The sequence below is a fragment of the Bos indicus genome, chromosome 25 (assembly GCF_029378745.1).
Source record: "Bos indicus isolate NIAB-ARS_2022 breed Sahiwal x Tharparkar chromosome 25, NIAB-ARS_B.indTharparkar_mat_pri_1.0, whole genome shotgun sequence".
Taxonomy (NCBI): Eukaryota; Metazoa; Chordata; class Mammalia; order Artiodactyla; family Bovidae; genus Bos; species Bos indicus.
The window spans coordinates 35,736,490-35,763,692 of NC_091784.1; the positions used below are offsets into that span (position 1 = coordinate 35,736,490).

At 62.5% G+C, this 27,203-nt stretch overlaps 2 protein-coding genes across 7 annotated transcripts in view; both read right to left on the reverse strand.

The window, feature by feature from the left end:
- Positions 1–107: 107 nt before the first annotated feature.
- Positions 108–25,447, reverse strand: SH2B2 (SH2B adaptor protein 2). 5 transcript variants are annotated; one of them, XM_019987359.2, is made up of 9 exons: positions 24,593–25,447; positions 11,410–12,143; positions 8,006–8,107; positions 6,355–6,446; positions 4,936–5,027; positions 4,669–4,827; positions 3,665–3,873; positions 1,398–1,569; positions 108–634 (listed from the first exon to the last, which is right to left on the reverse strand). In XM_019987359.2, exons 1-9 carry the CDS (start codon positions 24,633–24,635, stop codon positions 288–290), a joined length of 1,950 nt encoding a protein of 649 aa, XP_019842918.2. In that variant the 5' UTR covers positions 24,636–25,447; the 3' UTR covers positions 108–287. The 5 variants fall into 5 exon arrangements, with proteins under 5 accessions (XP_019842918.2, XP_070636201.1, XP_070636200.1 ...); XM_070780100.1 differs by lacking the exon at positions 24,593–25,447 and adding an exon at positions 22,572–22,851; XM_070780099.1 differs by lacking the exon at positions 24,593–25,447 and adding an exon at positions 22,568–22,851.
- A 147-nt stretch (positions 25,448–25,594) lies between these two features.
- The window catches only part of CUX1 (cut like homeobox 1), a 349,162-nt gene continuing 347,553 nt past the window's right edge, over positions 25,595–27,203 (reverse strand). For both annotated transcript variants that reach the window (XM_070780096.1, XM_070780095.1), the window contains exons 22-23: positions 26,618–26,682; positions 25,595–26,472 (exon numbers count right to left, since the gene is read on the reverse strand). In XM_070780096.1, coding sequence (XP_070636197.1) covers positions 26,403–26,472; positions 26,618–26,682 — 135 coding nt within the window. In that variant the 3' untranslated portion in view covers positions 25,595–26,402. The remainder of the gene's footprint in view (positions 26,473–26,617; positions 26,683–27,203) is intronic.

The following is a 27,203-nucleotide window of genomic DNA, read 5'->3' on the forward strand; positions in this document are numbered from 1 at the left end:
ACAGCTGAGTGGCGGAGGCTCCCCAGGGAGCCGGTGTGCGGCGCCCCCTCCTCCCCGCCAGGCCCGGGAGGAGCGGGGACCCAGGCAAGGACGACAGGAGAGCCAGGTGCAGTCCCTAAAACAGGCTCTTTAATAACATTATGTCTTCACTGAAGAGCTTCGCTTTTCCCACCCAGCGCCGGGCGGGGCGGGGGGCCGGCAGGGGCCGGCTTTGGACGCCCGTGGGCCATCGCCCGTGGCCGGGGGCGGGTCCGGTGGCCCCAGGGCCTTGGCGCCGGCGCGCCCGCCTAGTAGAAGGAGTACTGGTTCTCCACGGCGCGAGTGTGGCCCCGGGCGCCCTCGCCTGACCCGGCCTCGGGGGGCTCTTCGGCGCCCCCGCCCGCTGCCTCCAGCAGGCGCTCGGCGCTGTTGCTGCGGCTGCGGGCGCTCAGCGGGCCCTCGGCGGCGGGGCGGGGGGCGCCGGGCACCGAAGCGGCCGAAGACGACGAGGCGGACGAGGACGAGGCGCCGCCGGCCTCCGAGGGCGAGGCGGGAGGGCAAGCTGCCGCGGCGAGACTGGAGAAGTAGTGCTGGCCGGCCGGCTCGCTCCAGCAGGCAGGCGGCGGGGGCGCGGCGCTGGGCGAGGGCCCCGGGTCTGCAAAGGGAGACCGCGGGCGTCAGGGCGGAGCCCGGGTCCTCCCTCCTTCCACGCACTGCCCCCTCCCCCGCCCCAGCAGCGTGCAGGCAGAGGCCAGCGCCCCAGGAACGGGTGACCTAGCATCACACAGGGAGGCTCAGACCCCAAATCCCGCGCCCCTAGTTCCAGCCCACCTCCTAGAGAAAGTCTTGGGTATAGGCGGCTGTGGCTCAGACGATAAAAAACCTGCCTGCAAATGCAGGAGACCGGGGTTCGATCCCTGGGTCGGGAGGATCCTCTGGAGGGCTGGCAACCCCACTCCAGTATTCTCGCCTGGAGTATCCCATGGACAGAGGAGCCTGGCGGGCCTCAGTCCACAGGGTCACAAAGAGTCGCACACGACTGACACTTTCCATTTTTCGTAGGTGCGGCGGACATACGAACGCGCAACCCGCGTGCCCCGCACTTTCACTCACCGCTCCCAGGCTGCCTTCCTTAGCCCTCGGCGCTCAGCCCCACCCGTGCGGGATCTAAGGGACTCCACCCACTCCCGGGACGCCCGCGGGCGCCCCCTTCCGCCCGCCAGGAATTTACTCCGGACACGGAATTTACTCCGGACACGGATCCGCTGGGGCTGTCTTTCCCACCCATCCGGCTGGTCCAGGTGGTTTACAACAGGTACCAGACCTGGTTGGTGCTCACCCCGCGGGGGCCAGCAGGGTGACGCCCTCCCCCACTGCCCACCCGTCCGTCTGCGCGGGCCGGGTTAGGGGTGTCTTACCGGGTGGGGGGCCCTGGGCCCGCACATAGCTGCGTAGGGTGATGTCGGCAGAGCCCCCGGACTCCAGCGGGATGGGGTGGGTGTGGAAGTGGCGGAGCATGTCAAGCACAGACTGGAACCACAGGTGCTGCACGTGGCACTGCCCGTGGCCGTTCAAGGACAGGCGCAGGTGCTGTGGGCAGAGATGGGCGTGGTCAGTGGAGGGGAGGGAGGGGTGCTTGGACCCGCCCCCTGATTGGCAAGTGCCTTTGAAGGTCAGGGGGAGGGCCAGGTCTCACAGGGGCCGTATGGGGGTGGTGTCAGAGCAAGGGCCTCTCACCCAGGAGCCCCGTCTCGGGAAGGGGAGGGTCACGCCGGTGGCGGGTCACGTGGGTGGCGGGGATGGGCATGAGGGTAACAGAGCCAGGCGAGGGCTGGAGGGGGAATGCATTCGTCCCTATCCCGAGAGCACCAGCATCAGGGCCTTCACGCACCCCGTCCATCCCTAGTCTCCAGAGGCCCTAGAAGGTAGAGATGCCGTGTTTTGTTTGTATTAGTTGAGCAGTTGTGTCTGACTCTTTGTGACCCCAAGGTCTGTAGCTGGGAGGCTCCTCTGTCCACGGGATTCTCCAGGCAAAATGCTCGAGTAGGGTAGCCATTCCCTTCTCCAGAGGATCTTCCCGACCCAGCGATGGAACCTGGGTCTCCTGCATTGCAGGTGGATTCTTTACTGTCTAAGCCATCAGGGAAGCCCAGAGATTCCGTGTTAGAGATGGGGAAACTGAGGCACAGGCGGGAGGGACTCACCCACAGCCACTGGCATAGAGCTAAGAAGAGAACTCATGTTGGGGTGACTCTCCCAGCCCAGCTAGGGGTCTGCTGTCCGTCCCTGGCCAGCTAAGGTCCAGGCTGGAAGCAACCCCAGGCTGATTGGGGGGGGCGTGGCCACAGGTGCCACTCATCCAAGCTGTCGAGGAGGAGCCCGGGGAACTGGGCCCACCTGGGCCAGGCACCGCAGGGAGAGGGGGGATGCCCAGGCCTGTGGTCTTGAATGGTGGGTGAGCCATAGGGCTCTTGACTTCAGTCCTTTTTGCTCCGTATGTATCCCACATGGGGAAGAGTGGCTGTCCCTGGGGTGTGTGTGGCAAGAAGGGGGGTGACAGGAGGGTTTCAGGGTGTGCCTGCGATGGGGAGCTAGCCTGGGCACCTACGAACAGGAGAGAGAAGCCCTGGCAGGGAAAGAAGTGTTCCATGGTGGGGCCGATGCTGCCCAGGGAGCCAGGGGTCGTGGGGGGCGGTCTGAGCCGGGCCAGCCCAGGCTTGGGATGCTGGCCCAGTGCAGGCCCGGAGCGGGAGTCCTGGGGTGCCCCCTCCTCTGGCGGGGACTGACGGGAACCCGTGTCCTGGGAGGAGCCAGGGCTGGGTCTGTTTCCTTATCGGAAACTTGAGGAGAGGGGAGTTGAGGTTCCTGCCCACTCTAACCACCCCCGCCCCCCCAACAGTCACTGGACTTTCTGTCATGTTTCCCTTTGCGCCTTAGGTATTATTAGCACACAGGGCGCTTCCTCGAGAGCCCGCCATCTGGGCTTGGCCCTGTCCTGTCTGGCCTACCCTTTCACTTGTCACCTCAAGGATTCCCCATCCATCGTCAAGGTCCTTTCCTACTCTGGCTGGTGGGGCTGGTGGGGCTGGTGGGGTCAGGAGCCTCCTGGTGCCCTCTGTTCCCCAAAGCTCTCTTGCCCAGCTCCTCCTGCCTGGTTCTCTGGGGCCCACTGTGTGGTTCCTTTCCACACCCCCCGGCCTGGTCTGAGCACAGGCCTGGCCCGGATTGGCGCCCAGGAGGGGCTGGTGAACTGTGCTGAGCAGGGAAGAAGAGGGGCTGTGTGGGGTTGGGGGGTGCTGGTTGACCCCAGCCCCTGTACCCAGATGGCTCCAGGTGGAGACCTTCAGAAGCCCCAGTGCTACGTGATCCCCAATGCATAGGGTCAAAGCCAGACTCTCAGAAGGGCCCAGCCTCCTGTGGGTTCAGCCACAGGCAGGACCCCATCGGCTCGTGGAGACACCACGGCTGGGGCAGCCTGCAGCCCCTCAGGGAGATGCAGGAGGGAGGCATGCGCTCAGCACAGGCAGGAGCAGGCCTGGCCTGTGGGAAGCCATGCCGCCCCCACCCCCAGGGAGCCTACTGCCCGGCAGGGGTGCAGCCTTGGGGCCGCCCCCACCCCCACCGCCGACCCCGGGCTGGAGGCTTCCCCTGTGTGCGCCCCCACAGCACCCCTTCACCAACTTGCCTTGGCCTTGCCCTGGAAGTTGAAGGTCAGCACATACTCCCCGGGCCGGGTCTCACTCTGGCGGATCACGAAGAGGCCATGGTTCCGGGGCCCGCCCGCCAGCACCAGCTGAGCTGCCTTGACTCGTGACAGTGTCCCGTGGAACCAGGGGTAGTCGGAGAGCTCCAGCTCAGCCTCGGCCTGGGCCTCTGGCTCTGCTGCCTCCTCTGCTGCAGAGGAGGGCAGAGTGAGGGGCGTGGGGACGGAGGGGCCACAGGAAGCAGAACAGGGGTGGGTCATCTTGATCAGCTTGTTGGGTTTTTGCAGGTAAGATGCTCTTTGAATAACTGAGAACTAGGCAGGGAGCGGACCCAGCCCACTAAATGTATGAGGTAAACCGAGGCACAGAGAGGAGAAAATGATAGCCTAACAGAGGGTAGATTTAAACTGACAAGTCTGGTTTAGCAAATAGCTTAATGATGAGAATGTATCAAATGAGGGAACAGGAGCCTCTTGTCTCATTAATAGCAACAGGCCAATGGTTTCTGTTCTCACTCAAGAGATATTAAATGTCCTTGCACTTCATGAACCAGTAACTGAAGTCCTCAATAGCCCCAGCTGGTGCAGACTTCAGGCTATCTGCTTGTATGTATAACATCAGAAGATGCTTATTTCACAATCACTGAGCAGTTTTCTCTGTAAAAAATTGGTGGGGTTGCTTAATTTCCTGGGGTCACTCTCTTAGGTCAGCAACAAACTTGGGAACAAATCAAGTGTCTTTGTCCCCATCCCCCTGGTTCTGACCCTTGGTACCCCTTTCCGTGAGTATTTTCTACCGAAACTGGGGCCCATGGGAGGGGTCAGGCTCCCAGCCCGGCCTGCAAAAGCCAAAACTACCGAGTTGCTGTGCAAAGGACCCAGGGGGTTGAAAGGTCACAGCTTCGGAGGCTCAGGAAGGGCTTGGGAGGGGCCTGTGGGTGCCTGTGGGCTGGGCAGGGGCAGGAAGAGGGAGGGCCCCATCGCACCTGTGCTGCTGCTGCCGCTGCCGCCTGGGGACTCCAGGGTCTCCAGGAAGGTCTCCAGCGGGACGTGGACCAGGGATTCGCCAACGGCCTCTCGAGCGCGGCTATGTGGGGCTGTCACCACGGCTGCCGTTGTCTCTGGGGGCCGGGGCAGGTCCACTGCTGGAGAAGCAGCAGGTTAGAAACACGCGTGTCTGTCTGGCCACCTTGGAGCGACCGCAGTCTCCAGCCCTGCCCTCCACTGCTCCAGCCAGCTCTGTGTCCACCTACCCTCCGTCAGGAGCTCACAGCTGCAGGAGGCCACGCGGCTGGCCAGACAGCCTCCCCGAGCACAGGACGGCTCCGTGTCTTCCTCGCTGTCCCTGCGAAGGCAAGAAAGCCCAACTGTGTTCGGCCGTGCGACTCGGACCCTGACCGCGGTCTGCTCACGCAGCCAGGCAGAGGCTGACTGTCCCGCGGCCAGCATCTGCTCTGTCTGGCTCGCCTGGGTCCCTCTGCCTCCGTGTCCCTGCGATCACACCCTCAGCTTGCTCAGTGGCCACCACGTGAGTGACTGGGCCATATGGATAGGTCTCCAAGTGCGTGCAGCCCTCCCTGAGGTCACACAACCCCTTACCCGCTAACCCCCAAAAGGGGCTGGCCTCCTCTGAGGATCCCACGGAGGACCCCTTCTGGGGGCGGGACACGGGGTGGGTGGGGCCTGGGCCGGCCCCTCCCCTCCCCTCCCCCGGGCCTGTCTCCCCATCTGTGGCGGCTCTGAAACACCCGCAAAGTGAGGTTCACCTTCACGGGGGTGAGGCAGAGAGTGTGCGGAGCAGATGGCTGGGAGGGTGGCAGGGGAGGGATTAGAACCACTTCGGGGATGTGGAGGGGGGGGGTGGCGCCTGGGAGGCTCTCAGGACTTTAATTGTGCTTCCTTAAATGAAGCTGTTAATTAGCAAGCAACAGCCCCTCCCCCTGGGCTTGGCTCACTCCATTAGCCAGAGGAGCCGCTGCCAACAGCTCAGCCGGTGCCCTGCCCGCCCCTCCTAGTCCTGGGCTGGGGAACCTCTCCCGGATGGCGCAGCCAGCCTCCCTGCTGTCCTTCTGCCCCCCGGTTTATTACTAGCCATGGCTCCCCGCTGCCCAGACCTACCCGCTTTCCCGGGCTAAAGGCGCGGCCTCATTAGCTCTAACTCCAGCCACCCGAGGGTGCTGACATTCCCCGTGGGTCCCAGGCCCTCGCGCTCCTCCACTTCCCTCCTCTGCCCCCAGCCCCCTCTGCCTGGCCCAGGCCCCCCTTTCTTTAAGCCTCAGAGAAAGGGCCCCTCTACCAGTACAGCTTCTCTGAAGCTCAGGACTGGATTAGGGGGCCTCCCCTTTGGTCCTCCATCCCTGGCCCTTTGGGTTCACCGTCACTACCATCTGTCTAACTCCTCATGGTTTCAGCCTCCCCTGGGAGTGAGAACAAGATGATTCAACTGCCCTCCAGGCCTCGGGACCCTGAACCTACAGAGCCTGCTGGGAGTGGGGGTGTGTGGGGACAGGGAGGGTCCCGGCCAGCACCCACCTGGATTGGACTGCTGTGAGAAGGGCCCATTTCTCAAGCTCAGCTCCTGCCCTCACCAGAAAGGTGCTCCCCATGAAGGCTCCAGCCAGGACACAGCCCCGTAGGCCCCCCACCCTGTCTACCCATCCCAGGGGTCTCACCCGGGGTCTACGCAGCCCTGGATGTCAGCCACCCACGAGTGCTTCTGCAGGGAGTCGATGGTCTCCAGGATGTACTCTGCTCCATTCTCCACCTGGGGAGGGGGGTGTCGAGAGTCCAGAGGTTCATCCCGCTCCCGGGGGGGAACTCCCTGGTCTGAGCAGCTGGGAAGACAGTGGGGTCCCCAGCAGAGGGCAGCCCACGCAGGCAGCAGCCCCTCCCCCTGGGCCCACCGCCGGAAATCACCGGGATGACTGAGGTCATCCTCAGGCCCTGTGGATGCAGCCCCCGAGGAGGCCGTGCTGGGTAAGGGCTGGGAGAAAGGCATCACAACCCTGAGTCTGTGGGGGGCCAGCAGGCCCAGCCTTGAGTGGTGGGGCTCACCTGCCTTTGCACCTGGAACTCTGCCTCTGCGGCCATGCCCCAGGGGTAAGCAGCCTCCGGAAGGGAAGCGAGGAGAAAGCCCAACCCAGAGGGCGATCAGGCACACACACTATCTGATAAACTCTTCCCAACAGCCGCAGGAGAGAGAGGTGACACTTTCCCCATTGTACAGATGGGAAGACTGAGGTTGAGAGGTCCGCTAACTGGCTCAGTCACACGAGCGCTCAGTGGTGGTGTTGGGACCTGAACCCAGGTCTCTAATGCCTAGGCCTGGCCTCTGAGTTTCTTGTTTAGTAAAGAGCTGTGGGATTCCCATCCCATCAGAGCTTGAAACTGACTTCCACCCTGCTCTGAACTGATGGGGAACTGAGGCCCAGAGCGGGCCTGGCAGGTGGGCGCCGTGGCCTCAGGACTCCTGAGCCTACTGAGACACAGAGGCCACCCGGCTGTCAGGAGTAAGGCCAGCAGATGAGAGAGCCAGGCAGGGAGGGGCCATGTCCTCAGCCCCCAGCCTGGGTGACTCAGGGTCTGGGGTTGGCAAATGTTTGTTAAATGAATACAGGAGTTCATGACTAAACAAACAGGGCCGAGTAAAAACATAAACCCAACTGGGCCCCTGGAGAGGAGGCGGGGTGGCGGGGGGGGGGCGGTGGTGGGGTGGGGCGCCCCTCCATGCAGCTTCGGGTGGGTGGAACCAGGCCTCCTTGGGGACTTGGCCTCACAAACACCCTCTGATTCTCCAACGAGGCTCGGGGCCACAGCCCTGGCAGCCCAGAGCCGTGTCCTCAGCAACCCGAGCAGGCCACCCCGGCGAAGCGGGGCCTGGGAAAAGGACGGGCAGCCCCCAGGCTCACTGGGGTGCCTCCCTGGCCACCCTCAGGGCCTTTGTGCCGTGGTGGGGCCGGGCGGGTTCCCACACTCCAGTGCTGGTGACAGGGGCATTTGCATAACTGCTGCAGGCTGGCTACCAGTTCCTGCCTATGGGGTGGATGTGGGTGGCGGGACTCCAGTGGGGGAAGGGGCGGGAGAGGGGAAGTGAAACTCGGGTCCTTCCCCCAGCCCAGGAGGAAATGGGAATGGGGACCCACATGGTGGACGACACCTGGGCCACTTGTCTCTGGAGCTCGGCCAGGATTCACGTCCTAGCTTGACATCTGTGGAGGGTCCTGGGACCCCCACCCCCCAATCTGGGATTCCCTGCCCCTACCCTGCTGCTGGCCCTTCACCCTCACCCCCACGGGGGTCTTCAGGGCCAGGGGTGGGACTCACCTTGAGCACGAACGTGTTGTCCTTCTCCGGCATCTCCAGGGGCATGGTGGTACGGACCTCGATGATGGCCGACAGGGGGATGCTGACTTTGGGCCTGGAGGCCTGGGAGGCCAGACGAAGGGCGGTGAGACAGTGGCCCCAGGGCCTCCTGAAGTCCTTTCTCACCTCCCCCGCTCTCAGAGGTCAGAGCCGCCCCAGCTTAGGATGCCAGGCAGCCTCGGGTGGAGGTGTCCCAATCCCCATTTCACGGATGGGTAAGTTGAGGGTGTTCCTGGGAACTGGAGGGACCTCCTCACATAGTCACACAGCAAGTCAGGGACAGAGCTGGGATGGACATTGGTCTCCCACCTCCAAGCTCTGAGGTGGGGTGAGCTCTGCTCTGGCCACCCTTCCGCCCAGCACACCCACCAGATCTGTGGTTTTTACATTTTTCACCTTGACCTATAGTAAGAAATACATTTGACATGGTGACCCAGTACACACACCTAGGTAAAAATATCTCTGAAACACACGTTTCACCAGATAATATTTACTCTGACTGTGTGTGATAGAGTGTGACACTTTCTATTCTAGTTCATTAAAAAAAAAAAAAATGCTCGTCTCCTCCTTCAGATTAGATTTACCACAGTACAGGGTTGGAGACCCTGATGCAGAATGGGATTCCTGGAATTGGGCAGGGCCGTGTTGCCAGGTGGAAGAAAAGAGGCCAGTGTGGGATTTGACAGAGGTAAGCTGGCAGGACTCTCTGGGAGGGCCGCTCTGTGCCTGCCCCCCTACTCTGCCCCAGAGTTCCTGGCCCTGGCCCGAAGGCCCCCGGGCTGGCTTGAGACTGAGATTCCTGGCAGAGCTTGAGCTCTGGGACAGGGACTTTCTTAGGAGGAAAGGGAAGGGCCCCACGTTGAGTGGGCAGGCGGGTGGGGGTTCCTGGCAGCACTGGCTGCCATCCAGCAGGCGTCCGGCTGGGCTCGGGGTGGTGACTGCGGGCTTGCTGACCACGGCAGGCCCTTGTGCCAGCCAGCCAGGCGGGGCCTGCGGTCCTGGATCGGGTAGAACAGACAGGTCCACAGAGAAGAGCCGGACGGGGCTCTCGCTGGCCAGAGGCGCTGGATCCTCTGCCTGGCCTTGGAGGCCCGTCTGCCTCTCCCTTTGCTCCGGCTCACTGTTCCCACTTGCGTGGTTGGAGCTATCAGCCTGTTTCATGCCCCAAGTGAAACTGTTAACTGCTCAGTCGTGTCTGACTCTGCGATCCCAGGGACTGTAGCCCACCAGGTTCCTCCATCCATGGGACTTCCCAGGCAAGAATACTGGAGTGGGTTGCCATCTCCTTCTCCACTGACGACCCCAGGCCTTGGCTTATGCAGCCTGAGTTGCCAGCAATGCCTGTCCTGGGGTCCTGTCCACTGGTCAACACTTAGGCAGCCTGGCTTCTTCTCCTCGGGGCCCCCAAAGCATCCTGCACTAACTCCATTGGGGTTGGCCCTCCAGCCCAGCAAGTAACAGCTTCTTGGTGGTTCCCCGATGGCAGGGGGCCAGCATCATTGCTTCCTGGGGCCCGGCCTAGGGCTATGAGGGGACCTGGGGTCCAGGAGACTTTTCTTGCAGGGCGGGTGAGGGGGCTGGAGGTCTGACACACGGGGCCATATGAAAGGGCACTCTGAGGGTCCCGGAAACAATCCCTGAGCCTGTAGACCCCAAGCCCCATCGGCTCCAAGGGTGCAGCTAGGCCTCCAGGGGCAAGAGGAGGAAGAGCTCTGGACCATGGGTGGGTGAACAGGACTCAAAGGCGGGAGGAGTGTCAGCTGAGGCTTCCCGTGGGGCACATACATCCTAGATCAACCTCATCTGCGAAATGGGATCTGACCCCTCGCCAGGCCTGCTCCCCCTTCCCACGAAGTCGCTCCTGAATTTGCAAACATTTGCATGAAAAACGGAGGGTCTGAGGCCAAATCAGGGGGTAGGAACCCACTGGCCTTTCTCAGAGGTTGGTAAGGTGATTGCTCAGAGGTTGGGAAAGTGGCCCCCCAGGAACCCTGCTCTCTGCCAGTGGTGAGCGGTGGGCTCAGGAGGGGCTCACGCAGGGGGCACCAGCTGTTACATCCTCTCCCTCGAGGGCAGCTATTTTCAGACGGGCAGCTGCGGCTGCCACTCAGGGCACAGAGGCGCTCAAGCCCTGCCCTGTGGGTGACCCTGGGCAAGTTCCATCCCGCTTCCCACCCTCACTGGACCTTGGTCTCCCTGTCTGACGAGCGGTGGCCTCGGGCTTAGTGGTCTGTGATTCTCTCAGGGACCTGAAGGCGGGGCCTGGGCAGGCAGAAAGCTCTTGGGAAGTCTGGGGGCTCCTGGGACTTGGTGAGAGTGCTTCAGAGAGTTCGTGTGTCCCCCTAGGAAATCACCTCTCCTATGGCTCATGGGCCCCAGACCTTGGGGAGCCCACCCCATCCACCTCCAAGGGGAGAGAGGCAAGGAAGAGGATGGGGAGTATAGACAGACAGGGAGGTGGGGAAGGAGGCGAGGCTCAGGGTGACTAAAGGCCCTGGGGACAGGGTGGGCCCAGAGGTGGGTGGGGGCCCTGGGCGGTTCTGGGGGCTGCTGCACCAGCACACGCTCCCGCCTCCCAGCTCCTTTCGTTCCCAGGACCACCGGGGTGATGGGTATAATTAGCTCAGCTCTGCCATCCACCAGCTCTGTGACTCTGGGCCGGCCACACCCCCTCCCTGAGTTTTCCTTTCTCTTCTGTGACCTGGGGACCATTGATGCCCACCTTGCTGGGGTCCTGGGAGGATGACGGCCCTCAGAAAGCGGGCACTATGGTTAGTTATTCCCTCCTTCCAAACAAGGCAGGTTTGCCCCCTCTTCCCCCTGCCTGCCCCAGGAGACCCAAAGCTGCCCCTAGAGCTTTGATGGTGACCCCCAGGAGGAGGGGAGGGTGTGGTGCACTCAGGTGAGCAAGATGCTGCTAAAGGCAAGAAACAGCTTTTGAAACCTGGGCCAGAAGGGAGTCATCTGGGCCGGGGCTGGGCTGGAGCCTGGCCGTCAGGCAGATGTCTCCTGAGCCCGACTGCAGACCTCCGGCAGGCCCCGAGCATGCCAATGTCACTCCTTGCTTGCCTCTCTGGGGAGGCTCCAGCCACCCAGCGGTTCCAGGTGAGGAAGACAGGAGTCCAGGCAGCCAGGCTCTCCCGTACCCCGCCCCCCGCCTAGAACAGTACCCAGAACCCCTTCTGTAGCCAGAGGGTCTTTCTGACCCCTCGCAGGCTTGAGGGATGACTTGTGGGGCGGTGGGCCCGGACTCCAATCTCCTGACCCGGAATACTCCATTTTGCCTACCAGCTAAGACCGAGGGGTGCTGGAAGCCTGGTCCTCCACGATCCCCTCTCCCAGGGCAAAGGGGGTGGGCAACTCACCTTGGGCGGCACGAAGAACTCCAGGCGGAAGCGCTCGCCCGCCACCGCCCTGCGCAGGAGCAGGCGACACTTCTGCCACTGGGCGGCGCCCCCGGGGCCTGAGGCCGCGTCGTCGGCCACCATGAAGCGCAGCGCGCCCTCGCGCTGGATGTCCACCAGCTCCACCTTGGCCGCCAGCGTCCGCGACAGCCGCAGGCGCCGCATCCACTTGTCGCGCGGCTCTGCCGGGGGCTCGGCGGCGCCGGGCTCGGGGGAGGCGCGCCGGTGCCACATGTCGCGCACGCCGTCCACCACGCACAGGCTCATGTTGCGCAGCGAGAAGCCCTTGCGGACGCGAGCCTTGGCCGCCGCGGTCGCCGACACGTCCTCCGAGCTCCGCGAGTGGCCGTAGGGCGCGGCCTTGAGCGCCGGGGGCCCCGCGGGCCCGGGCTCCATGGCGTCCGGGGGCTCGGCCGCCCCTCGGGGCGGCGCCGGCCCGGCCACCAGCACGCGGCGCACCTCCTCGCTGAACACGTCCAGGAAGTTGGCGGCGAAGTGGCGGGAGAAGGAGGCGCCGGCGTCGGGCGTGTCGTAGGCCGGGTTGTCCCGCAGGAAGCGGCAGAACTTGTGCGCGAAGTCCACGGCGGCCGCCTGCGCGTGCAGCTCGCAGAACTGCCGCCAGTCCGGGACCGGCACCGGGACCGGGACCGGGGCGGCACCATTCATGGCTCCCGTCCCATCGCAGCCCCCGGAGGCTGCGGGCGAGAGGAGCCGGTGAGTCAACTCCCCACCCCTGGATCGGAGCGCCCACCCGCTCCCGCTTCCCCGGGACGGTGCGCAGCCGCCTTTCTCGGCAGCGCCAGTGTGTGAGGACAACCGGGGAGGTGGGACATGTGTCTGCAGGAGGGAGGGGGACCATGCCCCCCTCCATTCACTCTCTCTTCAAACAGCAGTCTCAGGGAACCCCAAGGTCATTCCTAGGTCTGGGGCAGGAGGCCGTGATGACAGGTGCTTTCAAGTGGGGTCCCTAATGAGCCTCCAGTGATCCTCTTCTGAGGGTCCCGGAAGTTTGGAGGACAGGAAAAAGTCATGTGCAACCCTCTTGGCTCTGCCCTTGAAACTTGCCAAGAACACCACTCCTCCTCCACTCACTACCATCCAGGCTGCTGTCCGGGGACCCAGGCAACCCCTTTTCGACCAGCAGTACCTTAGCCGCCTCTTCACTGCCCTCCCTCCGCACCCCCCTCTGGAAATTGATCTTATCCCCCATAGCCTGTTCTCCACCCAGAAACCCAGTCACCATTTCTAAAGACAGATCAGGCCCTCCCCTGCTCAGAACCCTGCAATGGCTCCCAAGCCACTCAGAGTAAAAGCCACTGGCCCCCACACCTCCTGTGACCTGCCTCCATCCGACTCCCACAACTCTACCTGTTGCCCTCTGCTCAGGTCCCACCTGAGTCCCACCCGAGTCCCACCCCAGGGCCTCTGCACTTGAGATTTTCTCTTGAATGTGCCTGGAATGTCCTTTCCCTCACACTGCCTCATGTCCTCCAGGTTTCTGCTCAAATACCATCTTGCCCGATAGCTTTCCTTGACCCCCACTCCATTAGAACAAGAAGGTCTCAGGACTTCCCCGGTGGTCCAGTGGTTAAGACCTCATCCTCCCTCTGCAGGAAGTGTGGGCTGGATCCTTGGTCAGGGAACTGGGATCCTGCGTGCTTACTTTTTGGCACAGTGTGTATCCCCATCTCATACTGTTTATCCATTTGCTTGGTTGTGTTGTCTCCCAGGCACCACACTCTCCCCTGGAAATGCCACCTCTACGAGGCAGCAGTCTTGACATCTTCTAAGTGGCTGTGTCCCCAGTGTTGGGCAGGTGGCAGGCACTCAGTAAACACTGAATGAATGAATGAATGGATGGATGTGTTCAACACACCAGGCATGTCACAGCTGTCACTGCCCAAGCCCTCACACAGGGCCAGAGAACACACAACTTGTTAGTGACAAATCTGGGATTCTCACGCCGACTCAGAGACTTCGAGGGTCACCTCCCAGTGTGGATCCAGTATGACTATCTTTTCATACTGGCCTGGAAGGTGCTGCTTCTTCATACTTCTTACCATTATGGTGGACTGACTACCTTCTCTAATTGTTCCCTCCAGTGTGTGTGTGTGTGTGTGTGTGTGTGTGTGTGTGTGTGTGTGCACGCGCTCAGTTGTGTCTGCCTCTTACGACCCCATGGACTGTAGCCAGCTCTGTCCGTTGGATTTCCCAGGCCAGCATACTGGAGTGGGTAGCCATTCCCTCCTCTAGGGGATCTTCCCAATCCAGGGATTGAACTCGGGTCTCCTGCATTGCAGGCAGATTCTTTACCATCTGAGCCACCAGGGAAGCCCTGTTTCCTCCTGAACCTCATCCAAATTGGACCTTCTTGAAGAGGCCTGAATCCGGGAATCCCAGCTTCCGCCTCCTGTCGCCAGGCCCTTCCACCCTTCCTCACTCAGGATCGCCAGACTGCATGGTGTGTGACTGGTCATCAGGGTGCCCTGCCTCCTCATCCCCCAGGTGGCACCCCTCCTGGGGGCACAGGCCATTCATTCTGTTTATGCTTCTCCCCCTTGCAACAGGCCAGGGTGAAAATTACTGGAGAAAAAGTGGGGCAACGTGGACCTGCCCTGTCTGGGGGTGCCGGTGGGTGCAAGGGGAACTGAGACGGAGGGGTCGTGCCCTCACGTGCCTTCCCCAGGATCCCCACGATTCCTGGCCTGGCCCTTCCCTCACAGCTCCTGGGAGCACCATCTCATCTGTCCTCTGGGATTCAAGCTGTGTAATTAAATGCCGGGTAAAAATAGCTCCCCCACTTCTGTGAGATCATCCGCGGGGCCTCTGTGCCACAGGGCACGGGGGGATTCCCTCTCACCTGGGGGGCAACCTCGGCCTTCGACCTGCACTCAGTAACCACAGCACAGCCCTGGGGGAGGCAACAGTGTCTTAGTTGGCCTCCTTGTGAGGAGGCCACTGAGCCCGGAAGACAGTTTTCCAAACCAGCGGGTTGCTCAGAGACTCCCAGGCCGCATCCAGCGGGGAGTTGGGAAGGCCAGCAAAGAGGACCAAGAGTGACCTCCCTGCAGGCAGGAGCAGTAACCTGAGGGAGACTTTTCAGGACAGGGGAGGGGCTGGGGGAGAAGTGGGGCTGAGGCACCCATGAGCTTGTTTAACGCTGGGCCTTTCCCCTGCCCTGCCCTTCCTCCCTTCTCATCTGGCTAACTCCCACTCAGCCCTCAAGAATGAATTCAGGGGGCCACTTCCTCCAGGAAGCCTTCCCTGACCTCCCCAGCCCAGGCTGAGCTCCCACAGTCCCCTCCTGTGTGTCCAGCTAGCGAGGTGCTAAGGGCAGAGCGTCTGCCTGTCTCCCATCTACCACAGGCACTCCTGGGGGCAGAAGGCAGGTCTGAATCTTATGCCAGGAGTGAGGGTGGGGCAGGAACGTGCCTGCCACCATCACCAGGGCCTCACCCGACCTGCGGCGAGCAGGCCTTTCTGGGGGTGGGATGGGGACACGGGTCCCTGAGGATGTGTGGGAAGTCCGGCCCTGGGCTCTGAGCCCATCCATTGACGCAGCAAGGTAGCTCTCCCCACAGGGTGCATTGATATTCCTGCTCCGCTGCGACCACCAAGGCGGGTCAGACCAGGTGAGAGGGCAGCCCGGGAGGGGCTTGCCCCTTAGCCGGCAGCAGGTGAGGATGCCGCCCACCAGCTCATGGGGCAGGTCGGGGTGGGGAGGAAGCTGGTCCCACTGTGAGCTCAGGCATCGATCCCCGTCCCCCCCACCCCCTTCCGGCTGGCCCAGAGTCCTCTTAGCAAGGAGACGGCGAGTGCAGGGACAGGAGCCGCAGGAGAGGCTCTCGAGATGGGGAGGGGGCCCAGCTAGGCCTCACTGGAGGCAGGGGCGGGACTCAGAGAGGAGTCTGCCAAGGGCAGGGGGCGATGGCCGTGCCCTGGGCAGGGACTGGCCTGGGAAGCACTGAGACTGGCCCTGCCTTGCCTTCCCCGCCTCCCCGCCCCAACCACTTGCTGGCGGCTCAGGAGCCCGTGGGCCCGATGCCCGGACCAGCAGCCCTCGATGTCCCCTGGGTCCAGCAGGGGCTACGCAGAAGTGACAGGGGTGGTACAGCCAGGGGTAAAAGCCACGGGCAGTGGGCCAGCAGGGAGCTGGCCCTGCTAGTTACAGGCATGGCTCCCTGTGAAAGGGAGGCTGCAAGCCACAAGGAAGAGGGCTCAGCGCCAGCAGGGACACTGGAGCACTGTCCCCAACTGCCTGGGGGCCCAGACAGGCAGAGACCAAGCGCCGCGACTGCTCAACTGGGCTCCAGGCCTGACATCTTTGCTCTCTGGGTGAGGGCTGCTGACCTCACCTCCAACCTCTGGGCCTGTTTCCTCACTTTAAGAGTGAGGATGAGGGACTTTCCTGGCACCTTAGTGGTTAAGACTCTGCCTTCCAATGCAGGGGATTCGGGTTTGATCCCTGGTCGGGGAACTAAGATCCCATATGCTGCTGGGTTTCCCTGATGGCTCAGAGGTAAAGAATCCACCAGCAATGCAGGTTCAATCCCTGGGTCGTGAAGATCCCCTGGAGAACATGGCAACCCATTCGAGTATTCTTGTCTGGAGAATCCCATGGACAGAGGAGCCTGGTGGGCTACAGTCCATGGGGTCGCAAAGAATCGGACACGACTGAGCAGCTGAGCACTCATGCATGCTATGGGGCAACTAAGCCATGAGAGAGCCCCACATGCCACGACTAAGACCCGACGCAATCAAATAAATATTTTAAAAAAAATGAGCCTGAGGGACTGCCCTTCGCTGGAAGGACAGCGTAGGAGGTGGTCTCTGCAGTGTTCCGATCCCTGTGTCCCTGTAGGCAGGGCTGGGGCTCCCCTCACCTCTGGGTGGAGCCAGGAGGTAGTCTCCAGGGACCCGCCAGGGTGACTCCCAATCAGTCATTCTGGAGGGGACCACAGGCCCAGGGGTGCGAAAAACAGAGCTTCAGGGGGAGGGGACCCTGAAGGTCCCAGAAGCAGGGTGGGCGCCGTCACTGGCCCCCACGGTCTGGGCTGGTGGGGAAGGTTTATGGGTTGAAGCCAGCGGGCCCAGGGTTCCCCCTTCTCCAGCAGCTCCATGGGAATTCCCTCCTCCGTCTCTGCCTGCATGGCTCTCCAGCCGGCTGGACCTTCTGCCTCACTCGGCTGACTATTCAAATTCTGCCCCCTCTCTGGGCTGTGTAAAAACCCTCTCCTGTTCCAGGAAGCCTTCCCAGACACTAGCCCTTCCACCCTGCGCTCCCACAGTCCCCTTGGTTCTCAGCCCTCTTGCTTCCATGAGCAGGGTCCCCCTTCTCCCCCTTTTCTGGCCCCAGGGAACCAGAAGAAACTTGCCCGGTCAGCTTGGGACAACCACGGGCTGGGCAGCGGGAGATCCGGGCTGTGTCTCAGGCCAGGCCCTGTGTCTCCCGAGCACTTGGCTACCCATCCATAAAGTGGGATGCAGGAGCAGTGGCCTCCAGGGACCCCTGACTGTTGTGGCCCTTGACCCTGAAGCCCAGGGTCCCACAGTCCCTGCAGGGGTGGGACCAGGGACTGGCAGGAGGTTGTCACACCTTCATGGGCTTCTCCTATGAGGACTGGGAAAGGAGTCCCACCTTGCTTGGTCTGGGCATCAGGCAGTGGCCCCTACCCCCCCAGGGGCCCTGTGTGGGCAGACCACCTTCCCCAATCCATCACCCTGGGTTTTTTTCCAGGTCCAGCCAGGCTGTCTGGCCTCCCCTCCTGGAAAAAATGTTTTCTGTTCCCATCATGCCAGGGCCGGAGGGCGATGGGATGGGGGGCTTCAGGGAGGCAGGGCAGGGCAGGGGTGGGCGGGGAGGGGAAGCCTAATCATGTCCCTGCCTGGTGCCTTTCCAAGCCGTGGACTCTCCTCACCCCTCTGCCAAGAACCCAAATGGGAGAATCCCCCAACCCCCACCCCGGTTAGATGCTGGGGAGAGGGGGCGGCTGGCCTTCCGGTGGTAAAAATAGCGCTGACAATTGGAAAAGGAAAAAAAAAAAGAAAGCCAGCCGTCAGCCCCCAGTGGCACGCAGTTCCGGACCCCTCGGCCAGGTCATTCCTTAAAATATTAATGAGGCGGCCTAGCCACCCCGCTAATGGGCTGGCGACCAATCGATCGACCGTGCGGTGGGCAGCAGCCTGGAGGGCGGAGAGGCACCAGCAGGGCCCAGGGCCACATTTGCGGGGGAGGGGGTGTTCCTGGGAGCCCCAGCTGGAGCTGGCCTCCCTACTGCCCGAGACCCCCAAGGAAGGGATGGCAGCCCTGCAGAGCAAACCAGCCACCCAGCACCCAGCAAGGCTGCCTCCTAGGCAGGGGGCAGGGCCTGAGTGGCACCCTTCCTCTGTGCTCTGTTCTGGGCTGGGCAGTGCCCGCCCCGCCCCCTGCTGTGAACCACATACAGTGGGGAAACCGAGGCCTCCTCCTGGGGCGCCCCCAACACAAGAAGAGGAGACAGGGTCTCCCTTGGCTGCTCCTGGCCTTCCAGGAAGCCGGCCCCAACCATGCTCACTGGTGTCCTGTCCTCTGGGCATCTCCGGACCTGGCCCGGCCCAGCTGACTGTGCACTTTACCACCAAGGCTCCTTCCAGCTGCCTTCGTGGCCTCCTGGGTCCGTATCCCTCAGCCCGCTGTCTGCACCCTGTCCCCTGCAGCACAGACAACCTTTGGGCCCTCAGAAGGTGCCCCACAGGGCAGGCTCTGAACCAAGGTCTCTTTCGAGAGGGAGGTGCGGCTGAAAGTCCCAGACCTTCCCCACCCAGAACACCTGTGCTGACCTGTGGCCCTGGCAGGAGGCAGAAGTGGGCATGATTTCTGGTCTTAATGCTCTTGACTGGGTGGGGACTTTGCTGCAGAGTGGGTGTGGGGAGGAGGCTGCTCTGATTAGTGACACGCAGGGACAGGTGCGGATTAAGAGCCCTCTTAATACTCTACCCCATATGTGTGTGTGGGGGGAAGTGGGGGCAGCACGGGATTCAGGTGGTCCTGGCTTTTCCGAGCATCAGTTTCCATAGCTGTAAAGTGCACGCTCGCCCATGCAGACCTGCCTGCTCCTGGCCCAAGGCCGGTGCCAAGGACTGTCTCAGGGAGGCGGCTGTTAAAAGCCCTGTGCCGTCAGGCCTGCCACACAACTCCCAGCCTTTGCCATCATGGAACCAGGGAAGCCCTTCCGCTGAGCCCCCAGGATGTCACCAATGCCCCTGACCTTGACAAGTGTTGCTGGCTCTGGGACCTGCAGACCCCCGGTCCTAGGGGACCCCCAGAGCTGCAGCTGACAGCTGCTCACATCACAGGGGCCCCGTGGCCGGGGCATCTCCCCTCCTCCACATCTGACTGTTTCACACGTGGGACAGTGGAGTGGTTAAAAGCCTGAGATCTGGAGCCAGACTGGCTGGGTTTGAATCCTAGCTCCTCCGCTTCTGCGCTGTGTGACTCAGCCTCTGGGGGACCTCAGTTTCCTCATGCATCAAATCAGTGGGTAAAACAGCACTGACCTCAAAGGGCTGTTATGAGGATTAAATAAGCAATTTTTTAAAAAAATCAAAGCTCCTCTGCTTTTACTTCCTTAATGTCTTGTGTTCATTCCCTCTTTTCCTCCCACTCTTCTGGGCAGAGGATTCCTCCCGAACCTCCTTGTTTCTCCAGATCGCCACTTGCCCCTCCTCCCCAGCCCCTGACTAATCCAGGCTCCACAGGAGGCCAAGGTCATCTTCCTAGGCCGGGACCCACATCCAGCGGGGCTATGCCCCTGCCCTCACGTCCTCCTCCCTGCCAGGAAGGGAGGATTCTCCCATCACACAAATGAGGAAGTGAGGTTCTGGGAAGGGAGGTGACTGGTCCCCCATTCCCAGATGTACCCTGGACTCCCCTATGGGTCGGGAGCCATGCTGGCGGGTCCAGGGCCCCAGATGGGTGAAAGGAGTCATGTAGAGTCAAGTTCAGGTCTGTCCCTTTCTACAGCACATGCTGCTCCCAACAGGGCCCTGTCCCTGGGGAGCCCTCACCCTAGGGCACAATAGGGGAACCCAGGCCCCGCCCTGGGAAAGAAGGCAGCCATTCTGACTCCTGGAGAGGGGGGCAGGGGAAGCCAGGGCTGGGCCCTGCAGGAAGCCAGTGTCAGAGGAGCAGGGAGTGGGATCCAGGGCAAGAAGCTGTGTCAGGGCCTCGGGGCTTAGGAGGGGAGTCTGTCCTCCTTCAGGAGTGCCTGGTGCTGGACAGTTCCTGGATGGGCTCTGGACGTGGAGAGCAGGCTGGGATGGCTCTAGCTGCACGGGCCCTGCCCTTCTTGGGGTGTGGAGCAGACGCACCAACCCCTCTCCAGCCCTGGCCTGGGCCCCGCAGTCTCTCCTCTCCCAGTGATAGGGATCTCACCTAGGGCCCGGTTCACACCCCTCCCAGACCTCCCTGGGCAGTGGCCCAGCCCCTGAAATCTGCCGGACACCCCGTTCAACCCCCACTACTTAGCCCACCAGTCTGCCTTCTGGCTTTATCACAACACACACACCGGTGGCTCCTGAGACCTCAGCACCTCCCTCGGTTGAGTATCCCAGACCCCTGGGTACTGCAGAGGCTTATAGAGCTTCCCCGGGCATCTGGGCAACAGATCTCCCAGCCTGGCTGATCTCCAGGCACCTCAAACTCACCACCTCCAAGTTCTAATACATCCTCTTCCTCCAACCCCTGCTTGTCCACTGCTTGGGGTCTCAACGTGCAGCCCAGCATCTCCTCACCTGCTCCTCTACCCCAGTACCTGATGGGGCCCCGAGCCCAAGGACCCTCTTTTGTCTCTGCCTGACCCCCCATCCCTCCACAACACTGTATGGCGGTGCCCTGTCCTCTCCACCAGACCATGAGCCCCAGCTGGGCGTCACACCCGCCCCGAGGCCGGCCCTCGACACAGTGGGTTGGAAGTTTCGGGAGAATGGAGCCCAAACCGGAGGAGCCCAAAGATGCTGTACTCCCACACATCACTCTGCCCAAAGACAGGTGTGGCCACGACCTCCCCTAGATATTGAAGAGTCACCCTGCTGTCCCCTGGGACAGAGCTCAGCCATTAAACAGACCCACCCAGGTGAGGCGGGGGAAGAGAAACCTCCCCAGTTCCCAAAGCGGCCATCGCCCCTGCACTCCTACTCAGGTAGTGAAGGAGCAGGAACCGAGGCAGGCCCTAAGACTGGACCTTTGAATGCCTTGGGGACAGCAGGCAGGAGGCCCAAGGTCCCTCAACCCCCAATTTCCTACAACCCAGAATAGACAGGCAAGTGTAAGGGGTAGGAACCGGATTCTCGTCAGAGAGGTGGTTTGGAAGCTTGGCTTACTGGTTGAGTGACTTTGGACAAATCATTTCACTTCCTTGAATCTGTTTCCTTCTCTGCAACATGGGGATAATAATAGTACCAAGCCCCAGGGTTGTTGTGAAGATTACATGAGAAACAGCACAGACGCCCTCAGCCAGCAGCAGTCAGCTCGAAACCAACCGCTCAGCCCTGGGACTGGGGCGGGAGGGCTCCACCAGGGTGGGGTCCCACCTCCCAGGGAAGTTCACCCTTTTGTGTGTTCTCCGTAGGAGACCCACAAAGCAGGGAGGAGGGGGTTAGAAAAAATTTTAAACAGGTTTTTTTCAGAGTAAGGGTAAGAAGAAAAGCACATGCATTAACTCTTGATCACTTAGACCCATTCAGTTATCCCGCATGAGAATCTCCTGCCCATTCTCACTCACGCCCTCTAGAGGGGGAGAGGAGAGGAGGGAGGCGGCTGGTGGGAACCTGTCGCCCAAACCCCACAAACACCCTGAACCCCACGTCTGCCCCCCACTGCCAGACCTCCCCCAAAGTTCTTAGAGCAGATAGGTTCCAGGTCACTCCCAGTCAACTGGCCTCCTGGATGGAGCAGGGAGGCCAGGATGGAAGAGATCTGTTCAAAATTGGGGGCAGGGATGGGAGGGTTCAGATCATCCTCCCCCCTCCGCACCCGCAACAGAGGCAGCCAAAGCCCCCTGGCTCCTCCGACCCTCTCAGGGGTGCCCATTCACCCCATGCTCAGCGACCTGTGTTGGGGGGGCAACTTCTGCTAGTCACCCAGCAAGGAGGGAGGCACCACCACCCCCATTTTACTGGGTATACGATGGAGGCTCAAAGGGCAGACGGTGGAGGGTTCACTCCAGGTTTGACTCCCAGCCCTAAGGCTCTCCCCTGCACCAACTGGCTTATCTTTGTTCCCGGGTCACTCTCGAGGCTGTCGAGTCCGCCCTGCGCGGTTCTGGAGGGGTCCCAGTCATTGCACACCTCTCCCCGCTGAAGACAGCACTTCGTGGGCCGCTGGGGTCCCCGCCTCTGCCCGGTCTCGGCCCGCTGGCTGGCGCGGTGCCGAGCCCCGCGCCGCCCGCAGGTTCATCAATGGCGAGGCCGGAGGGCCTGAATGGAGGGCACGAACCCGCCCCTTCTTAAAGGAGCCGGCGTCTCCGGCGCCCGCAGCGATCCTCCCCACACTACCGAGGGCTGCCGGAGAGCTCCTGGGGTGGGCGGGTCGGGAACCGAGACCGTGAGAAAGAAGGCCTGGGCCAGATGGAGGGCGTGCCGGCCGGGCGACGCCGATCTGGACAGGGTCCCTCCTGTGTCCCGCACCCTCGTTTCAGGTCGGCCTTTCCCCCGCCCCCGCAGCCTAGGGAAGAGACCCCCAGCGCCCCGCCCTCCACCCCAAGCCCTGGCCAGAGACCCCCTCCTCCAGGGGGCCCACCGAGCTCGCCCACCACCGGGCCTCGGCCCTGGGAAGGGGCGGGGGGCGCAGCTGCTCCGAGGCTGCTCGGCCCCTTCCGCCACTCCCGCCCAGCCCGGGCTGGTGGCGGGTGGAGCGGCGGGGGGTGGGGGGTCTAGAAGCCGATCTCCGCCGGGGGCGCATCTCCTCCGTCGCGCTCCCTCCCACCCGCGCACACAAAGACAACACGCGCGGACTGGAGCGCGTGGGGCCGCGCTCCCCGGAGCAGCGGTGCGCACACAACACGCTCGCCCTCAGGGACCGACCGGGTTCAGAGTGATGGACTGGGGAGACGAGGCAACTGGGAGGACAAGCAGGCCGTACCTACAGGCGCGCAGCTGCGGCCGAGCGGGCCGGGGCGCCGGCGGAGCGCTGCCCGGACCGCGGCCGGCCTCCCGGGGCCCGGCGGCTCATGGCCCGCGGCGGGTTCAGGCTCCCTCCAGGCGGGAGCTGGCGTTGGCGGCGGCTCCTCCCTTCGTCGTCCACAACCTCGAAGGCTAGTGCGCTCCTCGCTGGCCCGGCGCGGCCCCGGCTCGGCTGTCTTGGCGGCGGAGCTCCGCGCGCTCCGAGCTCAGCCCCGCGCGGTGCGCGCGCCCCCCGGTTCCCGCTCCTGCCCTCCTCCCGTGCGGCGCGCGCCCTCCCGGCCCCACCCCCGCCGCTAGCTCCGCCCCCTCCCGCCGCGCCGGCCCCGCCCCCGCCGCGCCCCCCGCCCTCCGCGGAGCCTGTTCGGCGCCCGCAGCTGCTGCTAGCTGCCTCCGGTGGCGGCTGCTGGGCTGACGAGCCGTGGGGCCCAGAGGGGTTAGGAACTGGCCTGCAGCCGCCCCATTCGGGGCGAACGTCTGCGGCTGCTCTGCTTCGTGGAGCGGGCTCCGGGCCAGGCGCCGAGGTCCCCCACGCCCCGAGCTGAGGCGTCCCGGGGAGTCCGGGATGGTGGCCCCGTGAGCGCGGCCGGTGGGGGCCGGCTGGGTGGCCTGAGTAAGTGGAGTGTCTGGGGCGTGGACGCTCCTCGGGGACGGGCGCCCGGCGGGGACCCGGGACCCTCCGGCGTGGGGACAATGGGAGTCTCGAGAAAGCCCAGATGTCGCAACGGGGGGAAGTCGACGTCTGGTTCTCATAAATCCGGACGGCGAGCACCACGCCCCCTCCCCTCAGCGCTTTCAGTGCCGGAAATTGCCCAGGGCAACGGGGCAGAGAAAACCTAAGCAGGGTTCCCACCTCCCCATCTTCACAGTCATGGGGACACTGACGCCACACAGGGAGGGAGGTCTTCAGAGGTCACATACGGGGCTGATGGGGGCGGGGCGGAGACACAGCCCTGTCTTCCTCACTCCTAGTTGGTTCTGCAGCCCACCAAACCTGGGGGGTAAGTTACTGCAGATCTCAATCTGGATAAAAAAACAAAGACTGCTGCTGGCTTTGCAAAAACTTGTGGACTGACTGCTGGTGAGCTGGGAGCCTCCAGGAGGCTTCCTAGAAGAGCCAGAGGGGCTCCTGCAGGCCTGGAAGGCGCCCAGGAGGAGCAGAAGGGCATCAGTGTGAGAAGTGTGGAAGCCGGCTCAGAGATCAGACGTAGGGCTTGCTCCTTGGGGCGCGGGGCTCCTCCTCCCTTCTTACCCGCACCCCAGGCCTTCAGCCCCCACTACAGTCTCCGTCTCCCGGCCCTTGCTAAGCCTCTGCAGCCCCATGTCTGGCTGTTCTGTGATCTGCCGTGGTCTCCCAGGAGCTATGGCTGGGAGCTGCCTCCATCTGTTACCCACCCCCACCCACGTTGACCTCTGACCTTTGTAGAGAGCCCTTTAACCTTTCCCAAAGCCGCCTCACATCTCTGATTTCCCAGGATGCAGAAGAGGCAAAGAAGGGTTTTTATCCCAGTCTTAAGGATGAAAAGGGTGGGGCCTCAAGAGGAGCCATGGGTTGGTGAAGGTGGAGACTGCCACCAAGGCCTCGCCTCCTGCCCTCCTGCCTGCCAGCCCTGGGTTCCCTCCCCAGTGGCGCTAAAGCAAGGCAGGCCTGGTCTGAGGCCCTGGTACCTGGCCCCTACCCTTCCATATGCAGACTGGCCGCTATCTCGCCAGGACCTGCCTAGCAAACCCTTGAAGGCTTAGGCGTAATGCAGACCAGCCATCCTTGAGCTACACGGAGGCCTGGACATCCGGCTGGGATTCGAACCTTTGAATGGGGCTGGAAGGGGTGTGGGAGTACCGCGGTGGGTAGGAGGGTGACTGCCTGAAGAGTGGTAAAGAGGGAGGGAGGCTCCACACTGGGCGGCCTGGCTGTGGACCCCACCTTCCTGGGAAGTGAGAGAGCCTGCCCCCCCCCCCCCCCCCGCGCCCCCTGCCCAGAACTAACCTGGTTCGGAGTGCTGGGCTGAGCTCCACTGGTGGCCAGTCATTGGCCAGGGAGGGTCGTGGAGTGTGGAGCCCTAGGCAGGACAATAGCGCTGATACCCAGGGAGGAGGAAGTGAGGGGGACTCCGACCTACAAGAAGGAACTGGTGGGAGAAGTGGAAGTGGCTGGGGCGGGGAAAGAAGGTGGGGGTGTGTGTGTGATTAGCCAAGATTAGCTTTGTCCTGGGACAGCAATGAGGGTCAGGGAGGAGAGGTCCATCTAGGGTCCCCAAGGGTGGGGAGTTCTGGGGCCTTTGAGAAAGTCCTGATGGGGGAAGTGATAGGCGCTGGGGGTGGGACCCCAAAGGGGAGCCTCTGGAGGTACAGACTCTGGAGCATTCAGGGCTAAAACTCAGACAGGGGTCGCACAGGGGCCTCTGGCCTGGTGGACTGCAGGGTGTGGAACCAGCCTCGTGGGTTGCCTGGTCAGTGGGATAAATGCCAACCATCACAGACCAAGAGGAAGCCCTCAGTGTGGGTGAGTGGAAGGGGGCCTTCACCAGTGGGGCTGGCCTGGAGGCCAGGTGGCTCAGAACCTGTGACTCAGGGGTGTCCCCTAGGCTGGTCCAGGGGACGTGATGGGCACTGGCAGGCAGGGCTCAAGGGAAAGGGACAGAGAGCCTGGCTCCAATGTACACAGAAAGGGAAGCAGGGAGTCCCCAGGAGCTGACATCACACATCCTACCGCAGCCTGACAAGCAGATTTGAAAAAGGAATGGATGTCTCTCTTTGGTTGGGTTGTCTGCTCAAGGGAACTCAGACACTGTGGGTTTGGGTTTCACCAAAGCTCTGGACCCACTCAGGGAATCTCGAGGATGAGAAAAGGGGGTGAGGCCTCCCCCGTGTGAGGGACCGTGCCCCACGGCAGCAGAGCAGCCATCAGGTCCAGCCGCAGCTCCTGGGGGTGTTGCTACAGGAACCCACTTGCCAGTCTCCTGTACCCTCACCATCACAAGGGCACTGGTGTGGATGCAACAGGTATTTATTCAAAATATGCAAAGCTGAACACGCAGGTGCAAGCCTAACTTAGGAAGATCTGCCAGTGGCCCCAGGGTGGCCATGCCAGGATGGCCCACCGCCAGTTCCTGGCTGAGAAGCCCCGGGGGCCCCTCAGACCAGTCCTTAGGTCTGAAGAGCCTGGGGTGTGGGTGCTCACTGGAGAGTCATCCTCACCTAAAAGCCAGAATATCTTGCTAAAGAAGAAAGCAAAAATCATAGTGCGTCTAAGGGGTTGGGAGGGGGTAACAAACTATTTTGCCCTCTGGGGTTCCCTCTCTTTTAGGGGTTGGGTGGGGCCATGATAAAGGCAGGTGCTGGGGGCTGGACTTAAAGCCCGCTGTCCTGCCAGGAAGAGCTTCCATGCCTTGGGGGGATGGTGATGGATCTGAGGGGAGCCCAAGGGGATCCCGGGACAGCCTGGGGGACCCCAACTGGATTAACCACGGCCAGAATCAGTGGGAACTCAGTGTCATGGCTGAGAGGTCTCTGTCCCCAAGGCTAGAGGTCAGGCTGCTGGGCGGGACCCAGGCTGGGTCACCAGCCTGAGATGGTCTGGTCTGGCCTCTGGAGCTTTCTGGACTTAGAGAGCCTGACGAGGCTGAGACCCTCTTTTAAGGGAGACTGAGGAGACTTTTGGGAACCTCTGGCACTGTTGGGTGGAGGGCAAGAGTCATCTACACAGGGGATTCTCCAGGGAAGCCTAAGTCATTGGAAGCAGCTGAACAAGCAGGGGAACACAGCCACCACTGTCGAGCCGGGGAAGCCTGGGGACATCACTGCCACAAGTCGCCGGCGGCCACCCCCTTGTCATTCTCGTGGAACTTGTGCAGGTGGTCGGCGAACCTGGGGGCCACAGAAACATTTGCTGAAGCCGAGTGCAAAAGCCGAAAACGAAAGAAATGTGGGGGGTGGCGGGGGGCAGGGGACATAAGAATGGGTGGTGCGGGGGACCGAGCAGTGGGCCAAGCGGGGCGCAGGGGTTGCTCACTTCTTGGCGCAGAAGGTGGCACAGTCCCGCTCCATGCTCTCGCTCCATGCCAGCTTGTAGAGCACCTGCCCCAGGGGAGAGACACGGTCAGCTGCCTCGCAGCCACTCCGGCCGTCCACCTGCGGCCCCTGGGCTTGGCTTCCTGACACGTGACGTTTCTTGTGGCCGCAGTCCCAGGTTGAGGGGCAGGGGGGCCTTAGAGATGCTACCTCTCATGCCTACCAGCTTCACAGTTGGTCAGACAGGCCTGGGCATGGAGCTACCATCCCTAACATTGCTGGGCAGCACCAGGACCGGCTGGGCCCTGGGGTCAGAGCTGGAGCCCAGATTGGCCATATAGGGGCCGTCTGGACTGTGGCCTCTCTGGGGTGAGGAGTCCCTGAGGCTGAAGGCTTCTACAGGCACGCCCCCACCCCTTCTGGGCGGACACATGGGCATCACCAGGCCCCCATATGTGCTGTGCCCAGGAGCTAGAATGCCCCTCTGCCCCCCAGGAGGTTCAGCTCAAGGTGTCCCCTGTCTGAGCGGCCCACCTGGCTGTCCCTTAGCAATGACTCTACCGTTAGGCCTCTTCTCCCATCCGCCA

Bases quoted from the DNA above. Each gene is read 5' to 3' on its own strand.
- SH2B2 (XM_070780097.1), bottom strand. From the start codon at position 21,883: ATGAACCTGCGGGCGGCGCGGGGCTCGGCACCGCGCCAGCCAGCGGGC. The intron at 8,108-11,409 runs GTGAGTTGCCCA...CTGGCCTCCCAG, and splicing joins AGTTCTTCGTGCCGCCCAAG to GCCTCCAGGCCCAAAGTCAG. The intron at 635-1,397 runs GTAAGACACCCC...CTCCCTTTGCAG, and splicing joins GGCCCAGGGCCCCCCACCCG to ACCCGGGGCCCTCGCCCAGC.